Consider the following 18,436-nt stretch of genomic DNA (forward strand, 5'->3'; position numbering starts at 1 on the left):
TCCACAACTGGGAATACAGATATGCATTTGTTGGTCAAAGATACCTTAAAAAAAAGTAAGGGCCTGGATCAGAAAACCAGTCAGTATCTGGTGTGCCTCATGCAGCCTGACACATCTCCTTCGCATAGAGTTGATCAGGATGTTGATTGTGGCCTGTGGAATGTTGTCCCACTCCTCTTCAATGGCTGTGTGAAGTTCCTGGATATTGGCGGGAACTGGAACACGCTGTCGTAAATGTAGGTCCAGAGCATCCCAAACATGCTCAATGGGTGACATGTCTGGTGAGTATGCAGGCCATGGAAGAACTGGGACATTTCCAGCTTCCAGGAATTGTGTACAAATCCTTGCGACATCGGGCTGTATATTATCATGCTGAATCATGAGGTGATGGCGGTGGATGAATGGCACAACAATGGGCCTCAGGATCTTGTCACGGTATCTCTGTGCATTCAAACTGCCATCGGTAAAATGCAATTGTGTTACTTGTCCGTAGCTTATGCCTGCCCCTACCATAACCCCACCGCCACCATGGAGCACTCTGTTCACAATGTTGACATCAGCAAACTGCTCGCCCACACGACGCCATACACACTGCCTGCCATCTGCCTGGTACTGTTGAAACTGGGATTAATAATTTGCCCACTGAAGTAGGTTACAACGCCGAACTGCAGTCAATTCAAGATCCTGGCGAGTACGCAAATGAGCTTCCCTGAGATGGTTTCTGACAGTTTGTGCTGAAATTCTTCAGTTGTGTGAACCCCGAGTTTCATCAGCTGTCCAGGTGGCTGGTCTCAGATAATCCTGCAGGTGAAGAAGCTGGATGTGGAGGTCCTGGGCTAGCGTGGTTACACGTTGTCTGCGGTTGTGTGGCCGGTTGGACGTACTGCCAACTTCTCTAAAATGACGGCTTATGGTAGAGAAATGAACATTCAAATCTCTGGCAACAGCTCTGGTGGACATTCCTGCAATCAGCATTCCAATTGCACTCTTCCTCAAAACATGAGACATCTGTGACATTGTGTTTTGTGACAAAACTGCACATTTTAGAGTGACCTTTTATTGTCCCCAGCACAAGGTGCACCTGTGTAAGGATCATGGTGTTTAATCATCTTCTTGATATGCCACACCTGTTAGGTGGAGGGATTATCTTGGCAAAGGACATTTTTGTTTAGAGTATATAAATCATTGTGTACAGCTTCTCTCCCGCTTGCCGACTGCCAAGCACTGCTCAGGGAAGTAGCTCGATAGTGTCGCCAGTGTGACAGCTAAAACACATTTATTGGAGTGATTTTCACCCAAAATGTACAACTACGGCATTGTCATCTATATTTTGGGAAGGGAAAAACAAACAATTACTCTGATAAAAACAGAATGATTCTGAACACTCTCCCAAGTCCCCACTACGGCAGACAAGTTTTAAATGATCACTGAATTATCTACCCACAAGCATAAACTAGCTAGCTGGGGAAGGATCATTAGGATGACTGACTGAACTGACTGAACCCAATCTGTTCGTCCCTGCTCAACTCTCACTGCGTGACATATGTCATCAATTTTGTGAACAAGGCGTGTCTGTATATCCCCTCCCAATTCAACCTAGACTAACTGAAAGTAACAAAACATGTGGCCGTTATAGTGCCACTGTGTGGTCGTTATGAATGTTCTTGAGTCTTGAGAAGGGTTGCAAAGGGACAATATATTACTGGAAACTTGTGAAGTTTACCAGTAAACAACCAGAATCCAGAATGTTGGTTTCATTCAAGGATGTAATCTATCACAAGACAGACTATTACAGGTGTCTGTAATTATCTTTGGCCCTTTGTGTGGCCTTATCACATGTGAAATATATGAAATAATAATTATTTATATTTTTCATAGAATGACCAAGCTGTAAAACATTATCCTAAACCATCAACTTAGTGAATACCATTGGTGTTTAATATGAGGGTTTTAGCATGATCCCTTTTATTATACACTTGTATTTATTTTGTATTTATTTTTCACTGAAGCTGGAGACTCATATCTCCCTCACTAGTTTTAAGTACCAGCTGTCAGAGCAGCTCACAGATCACTGCACATAGCCCATCTGTAAACAGCCCATCCAACTACCTCATTCCCATACTGTATTTATTTATTTATCTTGCTCCTTTGCACCCCAGTATTTCTAAATGCACATTCATCTTCTGCACATCTACCATTCCAGTGTTTAATTGCTATATTGTAATTACGTCGCCACCATGGCCTATTTATTGCCTTACCTCCATTATCTTACCTCATTTGCACTCATTGTATATAGACTTTTTGTTTTCTTTTTTTCTAATGTATTATTGACTGTATGTTTTGTTTATTCCATGTGTAACTCTGTGTTGTTGTATGTGTGGAACTGCTATGCTTTTTCTTGGCCAGGTCGCATTTGTAAATGAGAACTAGTTCTCAACTAGCCTACCTGGTTAAATGAAGGTGAAATAAATAAATACATTTTAAAAAATGACTATGTCAATATGTACACTATATATAAAAAGGTATGTGGACACTGCTTCAAATTAGTGGATTCGGCTTTTTCAGCCACACCCGTTGCTGACAGGTGTATAAAATCAAGCACACAGCTATCCAATCTCCATAGACAAACATTGGCAGTAGAATGGCCTTACTGAAGAGCTCAGTGACTTTCAACATGGCACCGTCATAAGATGCCACCTTTCGAAAAAGTCAGTTCGTCAAATGTATGCCCTGCTAGAGCTGCACCGGTCAAATGTCAGTGGTGTTATTGTGAAGTGAAAATGTCTAGGAGCAACAACGTCTCAGCCTCAAAGTGGTAGGCCTCACAAACTCACAGAATAGGACCGCCGAGTGCTGAAAATCGTCTGTCCTCAGTTGCAACACTCACTACCGAGTTCCAAACTGCCTCTGGAAGCAATGTCAGCACAAGAACTGCTCATCAGAGCTTCATGAAACGGGTTTCCATGGCCGAGCCGCCGCATACAAGGCTAAGATCACTATGTGCAATGCCAAGCATTGGCTTAAAGTGTGTAAAGCTCGCTGTCATTGGACTCTGGAGCAGTGGAAACGCGTTCTCTGGAGTGATGAATCACGCTTCAGCATCTGGTAGTCTGACGGACGAATCTGGGTTTGGCGGATGCCAGGAGAACGCTACCTGCCCGAATGCATAGTGCCAACTGTAAAGCTTGGGGGAGGTGGTATAATGGTCTGGGGCTGTTTTCCATGGTTTGGGATAGGCCCCTTAGTTCCAGTGAAGGGAAATCTTAACACCACAGCATACAATGGCATTCTAGACGATTCTGTGCTTCCAACTTTGTGGCAACAGTTTGGGGAAAGCCCTTTCATGTTTCAGCATGACAATGCCCCCGTGCACAAAGTGCGGTCCATACAGAAATTGTTTGTCAAGATCGGTGTGGAAGAACTTGACTGGCCTGCACAGAGCCCTGACCTCAACCCCATCAAACACCTTTGGGAGGAATTGGAACGTCGACTGCGAGTCAGGCCTAATCGCCCAACACCAGTGCCCGACCTCACTAATGTTCTTGTGGCTGAATGGAAGCAAGTGCCCGCAGCAATGTTCCAACATCTAGTGGAAAACCTTCCTGGAAGAGTGTAGGCTGTTATAGCAGCAAAGGGGGGACCAACTCCATAATAATGCCCATGATCTTGGAATGAGATGTTCAACATCATCAAACTGGTGGCAGTTGTGAAAAAAGTCAGTAGTTGGAAGAGTTGCAGAGTTTATTGAAAATAATGCCATTGTTGATTAGATGTTTTTTTCATTAATTAGGCTATTTTTCTCTTGAACCATATGGTCTATCTAATATAAACTCATGGACAATATGGACACAGATACACTACCGGTCAAAAGTTTTAGAACACCTACTCATTCAAGGGTTTTCCTTTATTTTGACTATTTTCTACATTGTACTATAATAGTGAAGACATCAAAACTATGAAATAACACATATGGAATCATGTAGCAACCAAAAAAAGTGTTAAACTATTCAAAATATATTTTATATTTGAGATTCTTCAAATAGCCACCCTTTGCCTTGATGACATCTTCGCACACTCTTTTGATTTTGATTTGTTTAACACTTTTTTGGTTACTACATGATTCCATATGTGTTATTTCATAGTTTTGATGTCTTCACTATTATTCTTCAATGTAGAAAATAGTAAAAATAAAGAAAAACCCTTGAAAGAGTAGGTGTTCTAAAACCTTTGACCAATAGTGTATAAAAAAATGACAAAAGTTACCATAGATTTGCATAGATTCTGTTAATTGCCCAAATTATTGAAGACTCCGGTTACTTTGGTAAATTACCGTTAGCTTTGGTCAACAGCGGCCATATTGTTTTAATTACTAGTCTGGAACATATTACGTTGAGCCCTTTCATGCAAGTTTTGTGCAGATCAATCATTCGGTGCTAGAGTAGCGTTTTTTGTGTTTTTCACAACATTCAAAATGGCGGAAAATCCATCATGGTGGACCTTATGGGTCGCTGAGGCAAACATTTTACTTGTGAGGAGAGGGACCTACAGTATGTAGCGAATTTCATGACATTATGCCAAACAGAGTGAGGAGCGTGACCTTTCAAAGTTGTCATTTTCAATCGCTTGTTATAGCACTACCCTCTGGCCAATCACTGTCATTTTGTAAATGTCAGACCTCTATGGCAAGACATCACTCACCCAAGTTTCGTCAAAATCGGTCCAGTGGTGTCTGAGATATCGCGTGTGACGTACGCACGTACACACACGTACGGACGGAGACAGATTCATAGTCCCCTTCCTGATTTCATCGAGGGGGCCAATAATATTTTGAATGTCTTACCTGCATATCTGCACTTCATACCCCAGGTGCATAGGCTGCAGAGGGGCAGTGCCAGGCTGGAAGTCACTGACGTTGAAGTAGGACAGAGTGTGGTTGACAAAGCCGTGCATGGAGCCATCAGGGCTGTACATGTACTGGTAGACTAGTCGAGGGATGAAGTCTGACGTAAAGGAGATCACAAACGCCTGGAGAGAGCAGACAGAGGAGAGGGGAGAGGTGTTATGACCAAAATGATCTTCAAATGTCAACATTGTATAATCTTAATGACAGACCTGGAAATAATGAGCACTTTAAATGTTTTTATTAATGTGAAGGTATGTACTTACATTTACAATGACTGCTACTTTGCTGAGCCCTCTCAGAAGATTATACCAGATGCCTGAGAGAACAAATAAGATATGGAGATTTGCCCGAAACACCAATAACTGGGTAGACAAGCGGGCTTTATATGTACCTATTTTAATTAAACATGGTAGATGCAATGGTTTATTAATTGGTTGAAATTTTTTTATTATGGTCACACCTTAAATGTGCACCACCAGAAAAACATTGACAAAAAATAAATGTATATCCCATTGATAGTCACTGAATGGATATAATGATAAGGGGTTTTAAGGATCATTAGATTTTACTGCATTATTGTAGTATAAAAATGTATTGCATTCAAACCAAATAGCCACAGTATTTGGTCAAAGTCAGAGACTGACTCAATGATGTAATCACACAAACATGACCAAAACATTTGTGATGGACCTGTGTTTTCAGATGGGAAACTCCTGCTACCTATTTCAACTTGGTATCTATTCTGGGAATCTCCAATTAAGTAAAATTCAATTTGAAAAGTGGAAGAAATTAGGTAAAAATGTCCCTTTTATTATAACATCAATAGACCAGTGCTGTTAAAGTGTGGAGAAACCTACCAATGTCTTTTGCGCTGCCTGCGATGGGCCTCCTGACCTCTGTGACAAACTTCTTAGCATCAAGACGGATCTCGATGATGTTGTTGAGCAGCGCAAAGAGTGGCGCCAAGGGAAAGGAGGCCACAAACAGGGTCACCATCCCAAACTGGATGACTGCGAGTTAAAAAACAAAACAGATATATTCAGATGGACATTATGACCACAAGGAAATCAACACAAAGCATGCTGGGTAGATTAAGTCTCAAATTAGATAACTGGAGCACGAGTATAGACGGAAGTGGAAAGAGGAGCACAAGCCTATAATAATCTACTTCTAATACCATACTACGCTATATATGTGTTTCCATTTTTTTCCATTTGAAATACACAGTACATACTACAAGGAGAACATATGAGAGATGAACATGTCTAAGCAAAAATGAATGAGATGGTGGAATGAGGGCACGCCATGTTTCTGCACTTGCATTCGGATGGCCACGGTCAGAAACTTTACTGAAATGTACTGGGTAAAACTTCCAGAGATCCAATCAAAAAAACTTTATTTTTTTAAATGTGCCCACTTCACACTCTGAATGGGTTCAAACACTCTGGCCTTTTGTGCCTGCATCCATATATTAATCCTAGCTGGTTTTCAGTTGAGCACCCTTGAAAAAGCCACTTAACACAGGCATGCCAAAAAACCTAAAGATGGACTGAATCTTTGAGTCGGTGTAGATAGGACTGCTATGCCACAACAATATGACTGTGCTTCTATAGCTGATACCCAGAGATGAACTATTTCTAGTTGATAAAGTTGTACAGTATAACTAGTATAAATAACAACTAGACATATTGAACTAACCCTGGAATCATCACCATAATCCTTCTTTATGGCTTCTGTGTATCAGGGTATGGTCTGGTGTGCCAGGGTATGGTCATGGAACTGCATTATAAACACTTTAGTTCAAAATACTGTGAATGAATTCCATACAGTAATTATTAATGGTTTATCCACTGCACGGATAGTGAGAGGAAGCCGTAATATTTCTCATGACTGATATGGTGTGGGAAAAGGAAAGGGAAAGGGTATACCTAGTCAGTTTTACAACTGAAATGTGTCTTCCGCATTTAACCTAACCCCTCTGAATCAGAGAGGTGCAGGGGGCTGCCTTAATCGACATCCACGTCATCGGCGCCCGGGGAACAGTGGGTTAACTGCCTTACTCAGGGGCAGAACGACAGATTTTTACCTTGTCAGCTCGGGGATTCGATCCAGTGTAACCGATGTGAAATGGCTAGTTAGTTAGCGGTGGTGCGCGCTAATAGTGTTTCAATCGGGTGACGTCACTCGCTCTGAGACCTGAAGTAGTTGTTCCCCTTGCTCTGCAAGGGCCGTGTCTTTTGTGGCGCGATGGGTAACGATGCTTCGTGGGTGTCAGTTGTTGATGTGTGCAGAGGGTCCCTGGTTCAAGCCCAGGTTGGGGCGAGGAGAGGGACGGAAGCTATACTGTTACACCAGAAACCTTTTGGTTACTGGCCCAACGCTCCTGGTATACAGTAAGTAATGTAGTAGTATAAGTACGTTATGGCACAGATGTACAGACGTTTGAGGTTTCCCCCATCTTCGTCTTACACAATGTGTCTTTTCAATGTACATGCTGTAGAGATTGTCCAGTTATTCAGTCTGATGCTGCAAGGAAAGAAGCCGCTGATAAAGACATCTATGAACTTAAGTAAAATCAGGTCAACTAAATCCACTTATGCTGATTTACATTTACGTCATTTAGCAGACGCTCTTATCCAGAGCGACTTACAGTAGTGAATGCTGTTTTCCTGTGCTGGCCCCCCGTGGGAATCGAACCCACAACCCTGGCGTTGCAAACACCATGCTCTACCTACTGAGCTACAGGGAAGGCCAGCTACAGGGAATGATGATTACGTGGGCATTATAGACAGAATGGTTCTCTGCTTCTCCACTGAAGATTATCTCATGCAGAGAATATGCATTTTTAGAAAGGGTTCCACATCGGAGGTTTTACAACTAATGAGGATCTAATTCCGTGAGCGGCATGAAGTAAAATGTCTTATCATTAAATCAAATGTCACGCTACGCTGACGATAAAGGGATTATTGTGTAAAGAGAAGTGGTTACTGAGGATAACATTTTCTTGCTTGCTAATTCCAGTAATCAGTGACATTTATAAAAGTTGCCAATTTCATACAAACATGGTTGTATCGTCCCTGCATGAAAAAAACCCCACAAAGACCTGACCTCAATAGCAAGAGCTTAAAAGCTTAAAATAATTGGTCAACTAATGTACACGCTACATTAGTTGTCTAATTATGTATGTCGTGCACAGTACATTAGAAGTAATTCATTGGCAGTAATTAGTTGACCTTAAAAGGGAAAAGCCAATCAGACATGCTTATCACACCCCTAGAATATCTATGATCTCTATGATCTCTATGATCCTTTGCGCCAAATCTCTACTCACGGCACACTGCAGTAGTTCATTTCCCTTCTGTCTCGTGTGATAAGGAGCATTTGGAATAGGGTGGCCTGAGGTCAGCTGATCCTCAGTAAGCTGTCAGGAGCTTTACTGGACAGACTGACATATGACTCACTCATCTCCATGTACTCTGGGCTGAGGCCCACGAAGGGACCCAAGAAGTGGTCCTTCTCATGACGCTGTAGGGTCATGTTATAGTCCTCCTGCTGCTGAGAGTCCATGTCAGACTTCCGACGCCTGATCAGCTTCTTGATTTTACTGTAGCGAGCAGAGAAAAGAAACGGTAGTAATATGAGTCCTGAGCATATTTATTTTAGTGCTTGTGCGTTTGCGTGCGTGTATGTGTGCCCGCATGTGTGTGTGAGTGGGTGTGGTGTGTGTGAGTGGGTGTGTGATTATGTCCTAGTTTCATCCAGACAGTATGGCACCTGCTCTGCACTGTACTTACGGGATGCCGATTTCAAACAGATTGTTCTGGATGAGCTGTTTGCCCAGCATGGTGATGCAGAGCTGAATACACAGCTCCATCAGGCAACCTGCGTGGGCACACTGGTGTAACAGACGAGACAGCAGTCAACCCCGTCAGACACACAGATAACAGAGGTAATCTCCATCTAACAGACAGGAAGGGCTAGCCTATAATTGTTACACTTCTGCTTTCTCTGATAGGTTGGTTAGCTTTGATGTTATCTACAATGCCAATTGTCTTTAGGATAGGGCTCAAGAGCACCAGGCCTGGAACCTATACAACTGCCCTGGGATACCTATAGAGGATCTTGCCCCTGTAAATAAGGGAGCGTTATAACCATTACAGCATATGGTAATATTTCCATTGATTATCCAGCATTGAATCATGAAGCATTTGGACTTATTTTGGTCAACATTTAAAGGCATTCTGGTCAATGTTTAAAGATAAGCAAAGATGAATACAGTTGATTACCTCCTCCATCCTGTATGACCCGATAACGTACAAATAGTCCCCAGGACGCCCAACCATTCTGTGGACATACAGGTTGAAAAAAGGTAACATTCATTGGCCACTATCCTTAAGAGGTGTAAATCACAATAAAAAACAGATGATTAAACATAATCAGGTTTTATGGTGAAAGTGTATCAATGGCGGATATCTGCTAAGATGTTTGAGTTGTGGAGAAGCTTATTAGTCAAATAGAGTAGAAGAGAGTTCAACCTGCCCCTGAAGAAGGCCAGGTAGACGATGGGGGAGAAGGCGTTGGCAAACTTCAGAACAAAGGTCTTGATTATCAGCCTCTCCTCAAAACTCTTGTCAGTCTTTGGCACCTCTGAGAATACAAACACAATGAGTTTATATCACCTGATTGATAAAAATCTGAAGAGGATTCAGTGATCGAGGGGGTTATAATCCAGAACTGTAGCTTTTGTAGCCGACACCGAAAAGTAGTTGAGAAAGGTAGTTATAAATGTATTAAAACTGGGTAAATACAGTCAATACAGATAGCACTCCCGGATAGACTGCAGGGCCTAATACACAGGGTGAGCTTTGCTAATATGGTATGATTGTGTGATCACAGCATCCTTTTCATAGTTGAGGGACTAACCAAGAAGAGTGAGCCAGCGAGCTAAGGCACCGTAGACCTCATCCATGATGATGATAATCACCAGGTTGATGACAGCAGCGGTGCCCTTGACAGTTGCCCGGATGTTGGTGCGAGCCGTTGGATTGGAGCTCATGTGTAAGGCAGCCCTGATGGAAATTCTGTACAGGATGACCCCGAACACTACGGCAAAGGTCACACCAACCTGCAGAGGAGACAAGAGAAGACGACCTTCGACATCATGAGCTGTTTAAGACCAGCACCACACCCTAATAAGGTATATATTTTTTTATCTTAATCATATCGCAAATCAACTTTTACCAGTTGAATGTAAACACAAATAAAATACATTTTTTTGTATTACAACATTTCTGAAATATTGTGTTAAAATATGCAAATTATATATCAAATTAAATATGCACATATTTGCATACCATTAAAATTCATTTTTCTGGAGACTGGATGACGTCAGCCTAAATATTTTTGTTTCATTTTGTCAAGACACTCCAGGACTGGACTTGTCCAGAGCAGATTGTGGATAATATTTTTTTTCAGCTTTCAATCTGTAAAATACTAAAGAAGAATTAGCACTGAATTATCACAGTGAATTATTGTAATGTTTGTTTATGTGTCAATTAAACCCATAAGGGATGGGTTGCCAACTGGTGATTTGACACGAAAATACATTTAATTCATTCATTCATATACAGTGCCTTCGGAAAGTATTCAGATCCCTTGGCTTTTTGTACGTTACAGCCTTATTCTAAAATGGATTAAATAAAAAAAAATCCTCAGGAATCTAAACACAATACCTCATAACTTCTTTGGGCTCAAATCCCGTTAACGGGATCGATTTGACAGCAAACCATGCGATTATCTTAGGACAGCGCCCAGCATACCAACACAAGAAAATCAGATTTCAACCCGCCAGGCGCAACACAAAAGTCAGAAATAACGATTTAATTCATGCCTTACCTTTGAAGAACTTCTTCTGTTGGCACTCCAATATGTCCCATAAACATCACAAATGGTCCTTTTGTTCGATTAATTCCGTCGTTATATCTCCAAAAGGTCCATTTATTTGGCGCGTTTGATGCAGAAAAACCCCGGTTCCAACTCGCCCAGCATGACTACAAAATAACTCATAAGTTACCTGTAAACGCTGTCCAAACATTTGAAACAACTTTCCTAACACAACTTTAGATATTTTTTAACGTAAATAATCGATAAAATTTAAGACGGGATAAACGTTGTTCAATACCAGATAAAAACAACGTGAAGCGCGTGACCTGGAGCGCGCATCAAAACATTAGAGAGCAAAACATCAACCAATTTCTAAAGACTGTTGACAGCCAGTGGAAGCGATAGGAACTGCAAGCAAGTGCCTTATAAATCTAGATACACATAGAAAACCCATTGAAAACACTGTCACCTCAAAAAGAAAAAATCCTGGATGGTTTGTCCTCTGTTATACTCACAGACATAATTTTAACAGTTTTAGAAACTTTAGAGTGTTTTCTATCAAAATCGATCAATTATATGCATATCCTAGCTTCTGGGCCTGAGTAGCAGGCAGTTTACTTTGGGCACGTTTTTCATCCGGACGTCAAAATACTGCCCCCTAGCCCAAAGACAAAGCGATAACAGGTTGAGAGATTTTGAAAATGTATAAAAAATAAAAGTATTCAGACCCTTTGCTATGAGACTAGAAATTGAGCTGAGCTGCTGTTTCCATTGATCATCCTTGCGATGTTTCTACAACTTAATTGGAGTCCACCTGTGGTAAATTCAATTGATTGGACATGATTTGGAAAGGCACACACCTGTCTATATAAGGTCCCACAGTTGACAGTGCATGTCAGAGCAAAAACCAACCCATGAGGTCGAAGGAATTGTCCGTAGAGCTCCGAGACAGGATTGTGTCGAGGCACAGATCTGGGGAAGGGTACCAAAACATTTCTGAAGCATTGAAGTTCCCCAAGAACACAGTGGCCTCCATCATTCTTAAATGGAAGAAGTTTGGAAACACCAAGATTCTTCCTAGAGCTGGCCGCCCGGCCAAACGAAGTAATTGGGGAAGAAGGGCCTTGGTCCAGGAGGTGACCAAGAACCTGATGGTCACTCTGACAGAGCTCCAGAGTTCCTCTGTGGAGATGGGACAACCTTCCAGAATTACAACCATCTCTGCAGCACTCCACCAATCAGGCCTTTATGGTAGAGTGGACAGAAGGAAGCCACACCTCAGTAAAATGCACATGACAGAGTTTGCCAAAAAGCACCTAAAGGATCTCAGACCATGAGAAACAAGATTCTCTGGTCTGATGAAGCCAAGATTCAACTCATTGGCCTGAATACCAAGCATCACGTCTGGAGGAAACCTGGCACCATCCCTATGGTGAAGCATGGTGGTGGAAGCATCATACTGTGGGGATGTTTTTCAGCTGCAGGGACTGTGAAACTAGTCAGGATCAAGGCAAAGATGAACAGAGCAAAGTACAGAGATATCCTTGATGAAAACCTGCTTCAGAGCGTTCAGGACCTCAGACTGAGGCAAAGGTTCACCTTCCAACAAGACAACGACCCTAAGCACACAGCCAAGACAACGCAGGAGTGGCATTGGGACAAGTCTCTGAATGTCCTTGAGTGGCCAAAGCCAGAGCCCGGACTTGAACCCAATCCAACATCTCTGGAGAGACCGAAAAATATCTGTGCAGCAACGCTCCCCATCCAACCTGACAGAGCTTGAGAGGATCTGCAAAGAGGAATGTGAGAAACTCCCCAAATACATGTGTTCCAAGCTTGTAGCTTCATACCCAAGAAGACTCGAGGCTGTAATCGCTACCCAAAGGTGCTTCAACAAAGTACTGAGTAAAGGGTCTGAATACTTATGTAAATGTGATATCAGTTTTTTTATTTTTAATAAATTAACACATATTTCTGCCCCAGAATCTCCCATAAATGTTCAATTGGATTGAGATCTGGTGACTGAGACGGCCATGGCATACATTGTTTTCATGATCAACAAACCATTGTGACCACTCATGCCCTGTGGATGGGGGCATTGTCATCCTATGGGGGCATCGCTATGGTAGCCAAAATAATACATGACCCTAAGCATGATGGGATTGCTTAATTAACTCAGAAATCACACCTGTGTGGAAGCATCTGCTTTCAATATACTTTGTATCCCTCATTTACTCAAGTGTTTCCATTATTCTGGCAGTTACCTGTAGGCCTAATTGTGTGTGTGTGTGTACAGAAGATCTGCATAGCTTTCAATTGCTAGACTAGTGACGTCCCTGTATCTAATACCAGAGACTAACGAGCCATATGGGCCCTGGGCACATCAACTTACCATAAAAAGCATTGTGAAAAGTCCCGTCATATATGCTGGTGCACGGTCTGTACATGTCAGTTTCACTTTTTTATCCTGAAACAGAGGAATTAATACATAATCAAGTGAGAAATAAGAGCAAACATAAAGAAGCAAAGAAGCAGTAGTATCTGTCTGACAGCGATCGTGACCTCAGCAGTGATTGCTTACGCTGACACAGCCCTTTTCAAACAAGTCTGAGGGACTCTCGCCCCGAGCGGACTGACGCCGCTCCAATCAAGCACACATAATGGGAGCTCCCGGACACGAAACTGTGCAGTCAAATCACATCTCAATGTGTATATAAAAAAAAGAGGGTCAGCGACTTCAGACCGTGTTTCCAGATGAGCAAGGGAAAGTAATGACCCCTTCGAGGTCTGATGAGAAAGGAGCTGACATGCCTGAGCTGCAGTTTTGCTGCTGAACAGTGAAAGCCAGACATAAACAACCACCCTGGCATGTGTTGATATCCAACATGTATGTGCTAACTGTTGTTATGCAGCAGTACATAGAGACGGCAAAGGTTGTTCATCTTACGATAGACTGCAGAGCATCCAAGACTATTAAAAGAGTTGATAGCTATATCTGAGGGTGGGGGTATGTGTTGTGGACAACTCCAGGATACATGATATTTTACAGCCTAGGAGAAGATGAGACGTGCATGTGGAGACAGTGACAGTAGAATTGAGGTCATCTATACAGGAGTCCAACTTTAGATTGGCATGCTTCTGTGACATTAAATCACGTTCTGGACTGTGACTACGTTGATAACTTTACAATGGTGGAGTTCACGCGAGAACAAAAAGTGGAGGCGACAAATGCCATGTGTGTTTGCGAAAGGGAAATGTCGCCCAGAGAATAGAGAGAGGGGAGAAGCAGTCTGTGTGCTTCTATTATGATGGTTCCAGTCCCCATCTCTGACACTATAAATCAAGCGCACCAGCGCAACAGACACTTGACGCAGCAAAAAAATAGACAGAGAAACACTGAACACATGAATAATCTTCAACAATTTATTTATTCTATGCATGGATGCATACATAGAATAAAAAATAATTGAATAATATTGATAGTGTGTTGTTTAACAGCCCACCAAGAGGCACAGGCATAGTGAAAGGTTTACCTTGGGAGACATATCCTGTTTCTTCAGGGTCTTCTGCATGACTTGGATCTCATACTCAGCCCTATGGTGGCCCTAGGGGGGACAGATACACATGAATTAACATGCTCGTCCAGCGGTATCACCTTAGCGGTATCAACACATTTCCCTCAAGACGGAGGAACTGACATCATCCAGGTCAAATGCCGTTTTTACCAGTTGTCAAGTACATAGCAACACCCACACAGAAAACGCTGTCATCTGCTAAGTGTTTCAGCTCAGTGCGGTGGAGTACACCACCAACATTTCTAGCATACAGGAGGAAATGCGTGACAGAACAATGTTAGGAGTACAGTATCTGTAAGAGGGGATGCAGGCTTTCAAAAATGGGTGTGGCATTCATGCATTTGGAAATGTTTACTTTACCCTCATTCTGATAAGGACACCTATTAGAATACCTCTACAGGTTATATTAATTATCTTGCCTGTCTACTTAACCTTACCCCCATCACCTTACCCCCATCTACCAGTCAACACAGCAGTCAGTCATCAGGAGGTGCTGCCTAGTGCCTAATTGCAGTCATTTTATATTAAACAGAAGGAAGCCCATATCTGTGCGAGCAGACAGAAACAGAGAAGGTAAAGCGAGTGTCTTTTTTTAACCATCACTGACATGCAAAGAGCCAAGGGAGAACCACAGCAGTCAGTCATGAAGCACAGTTTACCAGATACCCTGGTGGTAAGGCAGGTATAAGGGAAACAACTACTACCATCAGGAGGTGCTGCCTAGTGCCTAAATGTTTAAAGAAAGATGAGGACAGGGGATGTTAAGAAGCACCTTAGTGTGTGAGAGAGAGAAAGAGAGAGAAAGAGAGAGAACAGATATTCCTTTTATACTTAGACCAAAAAATGCCTTCTTTATACTGCCTCTTCATTATATCTAGAAAGGGGTGGGGGTAAAAAACGTGGTACATTAAATTCTGACTCAAGACCTAGTCTTGAGTCTAGTGGTGTGGGGGCTGTGCTTTGGCAAAGTGGGTGGTGTTATATCCTGCCTGTTTGGCCCTGTCCGGGGGTATCATCGGATGGGGCCACAGTGTCTCCTGACCCCTCCTGTCTCAGCCTCCAGTATTTATGCTGCAGTAGTTTATGTGTAGGGGGGCTACGGTCAGTCTGTTATATCTGGAGTATTTCTCCTGTCTTATCTGGTGTCCTGTGTGAATTTAAGTATGCTCTCTCTAATTATCTCTTTCTCTCTTTCTTTCTTTCTTTCTCTCTCTCTCTCTCTCTCTCTCGGAGGACCTGAGCCCTAGGACCATGTCTCAGGACTACCTGGCATGATGACTCCTTGCTGTCCCCAGTCCACCTGGCCGTGCTGCTGCTCCAGTTTCAACTGTTCTGCCTGTGGCTATGGAACACTGACCTGTTCACCGGACGTGCTACCTGTCCCAGACCTGCTGTTTTCAACTCTCTAGAGACAGCAGGAGCGGTAGAGATACTCTCAATGATCGGCTATGAAAAGCCAACTGACATTTACTCTGGAGGTGCTGACTTGTTGCACCCTCGACAACTACTGTGATTATTATTATTTGACCATGCTGGTCATTTATGAACATTTGAACATCTTGGCCATGTTCTGTTATAATCTCCACCCGGCACAGCCAGAAGAGGACTGGCCACCCCTCATAGCCTGGTTCCTCTCTAGGTTTCTTCCTAGGTTTTGGCCTTTCTAGGGAGTTTTTCCTAGCCACCGTGCTTCTACACCTGCATTGCTTGCTTTTTGGGGTTTTAGGCTGGGTTTCTGTACAGCACTTTGAGATATCAGCTGGTGTAAGAAGGGCTATATAAATACATTTGATTTGATTTGATGTGACATTGTTGCGGTATTGTCTTGATCTTATCTCCTATTTCTTGAGTTGTATTTGTTATTTTATCTATATTATTACTTTCATCACTACACTGTTGGGAAAGAGCTCACAAGTAAGCATTTCACTGTACTGTTTTACACCTGTTGTATCCCGTGCACGTGGCGAATAAACTTTGAAACTTGAAATTATGGCCAGATCGCCACTAGGCTACTCCCACCCCTCACCCCTCAAAGTGGCAAATAAGGGACTGTTTGATAGGGGGTCATATAAACAATGCCTTATTATTTTTTACAGGTAAAATACCATGAGTTCTTTCTGAAATAGATAAGAGTGTTAGAGTGAAGGAGAGTAACATAAACCTTGTTGGGGGAAGTTGGTTAGTATTGAGTAACAGCAGCTTCAGAGAAAGCTGCTAGAAAATTAAGTTAATAATTAAATTAAATCAATTTCAAACCTTGTGCGTCTGCTTCAGGAACCACCATAATATAAAACATAAAAAACATGATTAAGAGGAGAAATCATTTTTGTTTATTGTATCAGATGTTCTTGTCCAAATTGGCCAAACAGGTTCCAAAACAAGGGCATAGACTCACCTCTTCCTCTTCAAAGCCAGTCAAATCCCAGATGTAATTTAGTCTCATTTGCCTTCTCTTCCAGTGCTCCATGAACATGGCAGCTGGGAAACAAAACACAACCCATCCTTAAAATCAGTCCCTCCAGGATTTTGCAATCAAAATTTGTTTAGCTAAATCAACAATAGCCGGCTTATTATGCGTAGTCTCGGAAACCAGACACTGGGCAACAGTGACCAGGGTCTGGTTTCAAGGATGGACTCTTTTGGCATAGAGGAACTACTACTAGAAATAATGTTTGTTTATTGTATCAGATGTTCTTGTCCAAATTATCACTACTATCACTACTCTATCCGGGTTGGGTCCTATTCAGACAGACAACTCTCCCAACAAATCACGAGGCAGACAAATCAGAACGTCGCGATTCAAAACAAAAGTTTGAAGGCAAAACCTTTGCAGTGGTTTTAGTAAAGGTAATTGATGCAAACTAGCCACTTGTGAAATGCACTCATTAAAAATCACCTCCTTATCTCCATCTTGATGGCTACTATTTTGTACTTTATTAAAGTGTGACGACTGACGTCGGCGATGTTGAAGTTCCTCTATGCCCAGGGATCCCCTCCCAGGCAAACCGGCGGGTCAGGGACCCCCATCATACGTAAGCAAAAAATGTAATAATATGGCAACATATTAATATGAATAGATTTGGTAGATAGTTTTTTATTATTTTGACTTCCCAACATAATTGGAAGAGAAAGTAAACTAACATAGCCCATTAGCTAGAAAGGTAACTCAAAACTCCTAAGAGCAGCTGTTTAAACAAAGGTTAGCCATGTATTGGCAAAAATGCATATCCAATCCAAGAAAGCTTACCAGGAGCCAGTGGCACTAGCCACACTGTGGCCTATTCGAGGGGCCGGTTAAAATCTGTCAGATACTCCAGTGAGTGTAATTTGCTCCAATGGGTGTCATTTGCTCAATATTAGCAGTTGAGCGATAAAGTTGACATCATTAGAAAGAAGAGATTCTCTTCTTTTCTACTGTACTTATGTAATTCAAAATTATTTTATTCTGTTGTTGATAGCGATACACTGGAAAAAAATGCTGACCCCCTGCAGTACCTCCACGGACCCCTGGTTGAATACCCCTGCTACTGTATATGCCAAAATAGTCCAACATTGAAACCAGACCCTAGGTCTAGTCACTGCCTAAGGTTTGGTTTTCAAGACTATTATGCAAGAGCTTGCACATTTGACCAATTACTGCAATATTACCACATAAAACAGTCAAATAATTAAAACTGACAGATCACTGCATAACAAAGAGGACTCGCAATGTCAATCAATCACGGCACATTTACCACATAATATGGTTCAAACAAGGCACACGTCAAACTTTTTCCTTCATCAGCGTATTTGTGACAAATTGGACAAAATCATTGCATATTGCAATGAACAATATCATAATTGCCGCAGTATAATTATAATCAAGCATTTGTGCCTACAAGTATTTTCTTTTTATCACCACGAAATCCAGGAGGGACTGCTTAATGACTACAGTATGAGAAAGACATAGCAAAGTGAACGGACCAGGGTTTAAACTTTAAATATAGTCCAAAAGATCAACATCTCTGAAACTCAAACAGGTTATGATCTTATCTCCTCTTAATATAGGAACCTACAATCCGAACCTTTACCACAA

At 42.0% G+C, this 18,436-nt stretch overlaps 1 protein-coding gene across 2 annotated transcripts in view; it reads right to left on the minus strand.

Annotated features, from left to right (window-relative positions):
- LOC106561971 (anoctamin-1) overlaps window positions 1-18,436 on the minus strand; it is a 70,329-nt gene that overhangs the window by 3,934 nt on the left and 47,959 nt on the right. For both annotated transcript variants that reach the window (XM_082957738.1, XM_014126465.3), the window contains exons 13-23: window positions 16,757-16,839; window positions 14,320-14,391; window positions 13,179-13,253; window positions 9,827-10,028; window positions 9,439-9,550; window positions 9,190-9,247; window positions 8,698-8,798; window positions 8,365-8,507; window positions 5,761-5,913; window positions 5,167-5,219; window positions 4,841-5,025 (exon numbers count right to left, since the gene is read on the minus strand). In XM_082957738.1, the coding sequence (XP_082813864.1) occupies window positions 4,841-5,025; window positions 5,167-5,219; window positions 5,761-5,913; window positions 8,365-8,507; window positions 8,698-8,798; window positions 9,190-9,247; window positions 9,439-9,550; window positions 9,827-10,028; window positions 13,179-13,253; window positions 14,320-14,391; window positions 16,757-16,839 (1,237 nt within the window). The remainder of the gene's footprint in view (window positions 1-4,840; window positions 5,026-5,166; window positions 5,220-5,760; window positions 5,914-8,364; window positions 8,508-8,697; window positions 8,799-9,189; window positions 9,248-9,438; window positions 9,551-9,826; window positions 10,029-13,178; window positions 13,254-14,319; window positions 14,392-16,756; window positions 16,840-18,436) is intronic.

This window comes from Salmo salar, chromosome 11 (genome assembly GCF_965601325.2).
Source record: "Salmo salar chromosome 11, fSalSal1, whole genome shotgun sequence".
NCBI classification, from domain to species: Eukaryota; Metazoa; Chordata; class Actinopteri; order Salmoniformes; family Salmonidae; genus Salmo; species Salmo salar.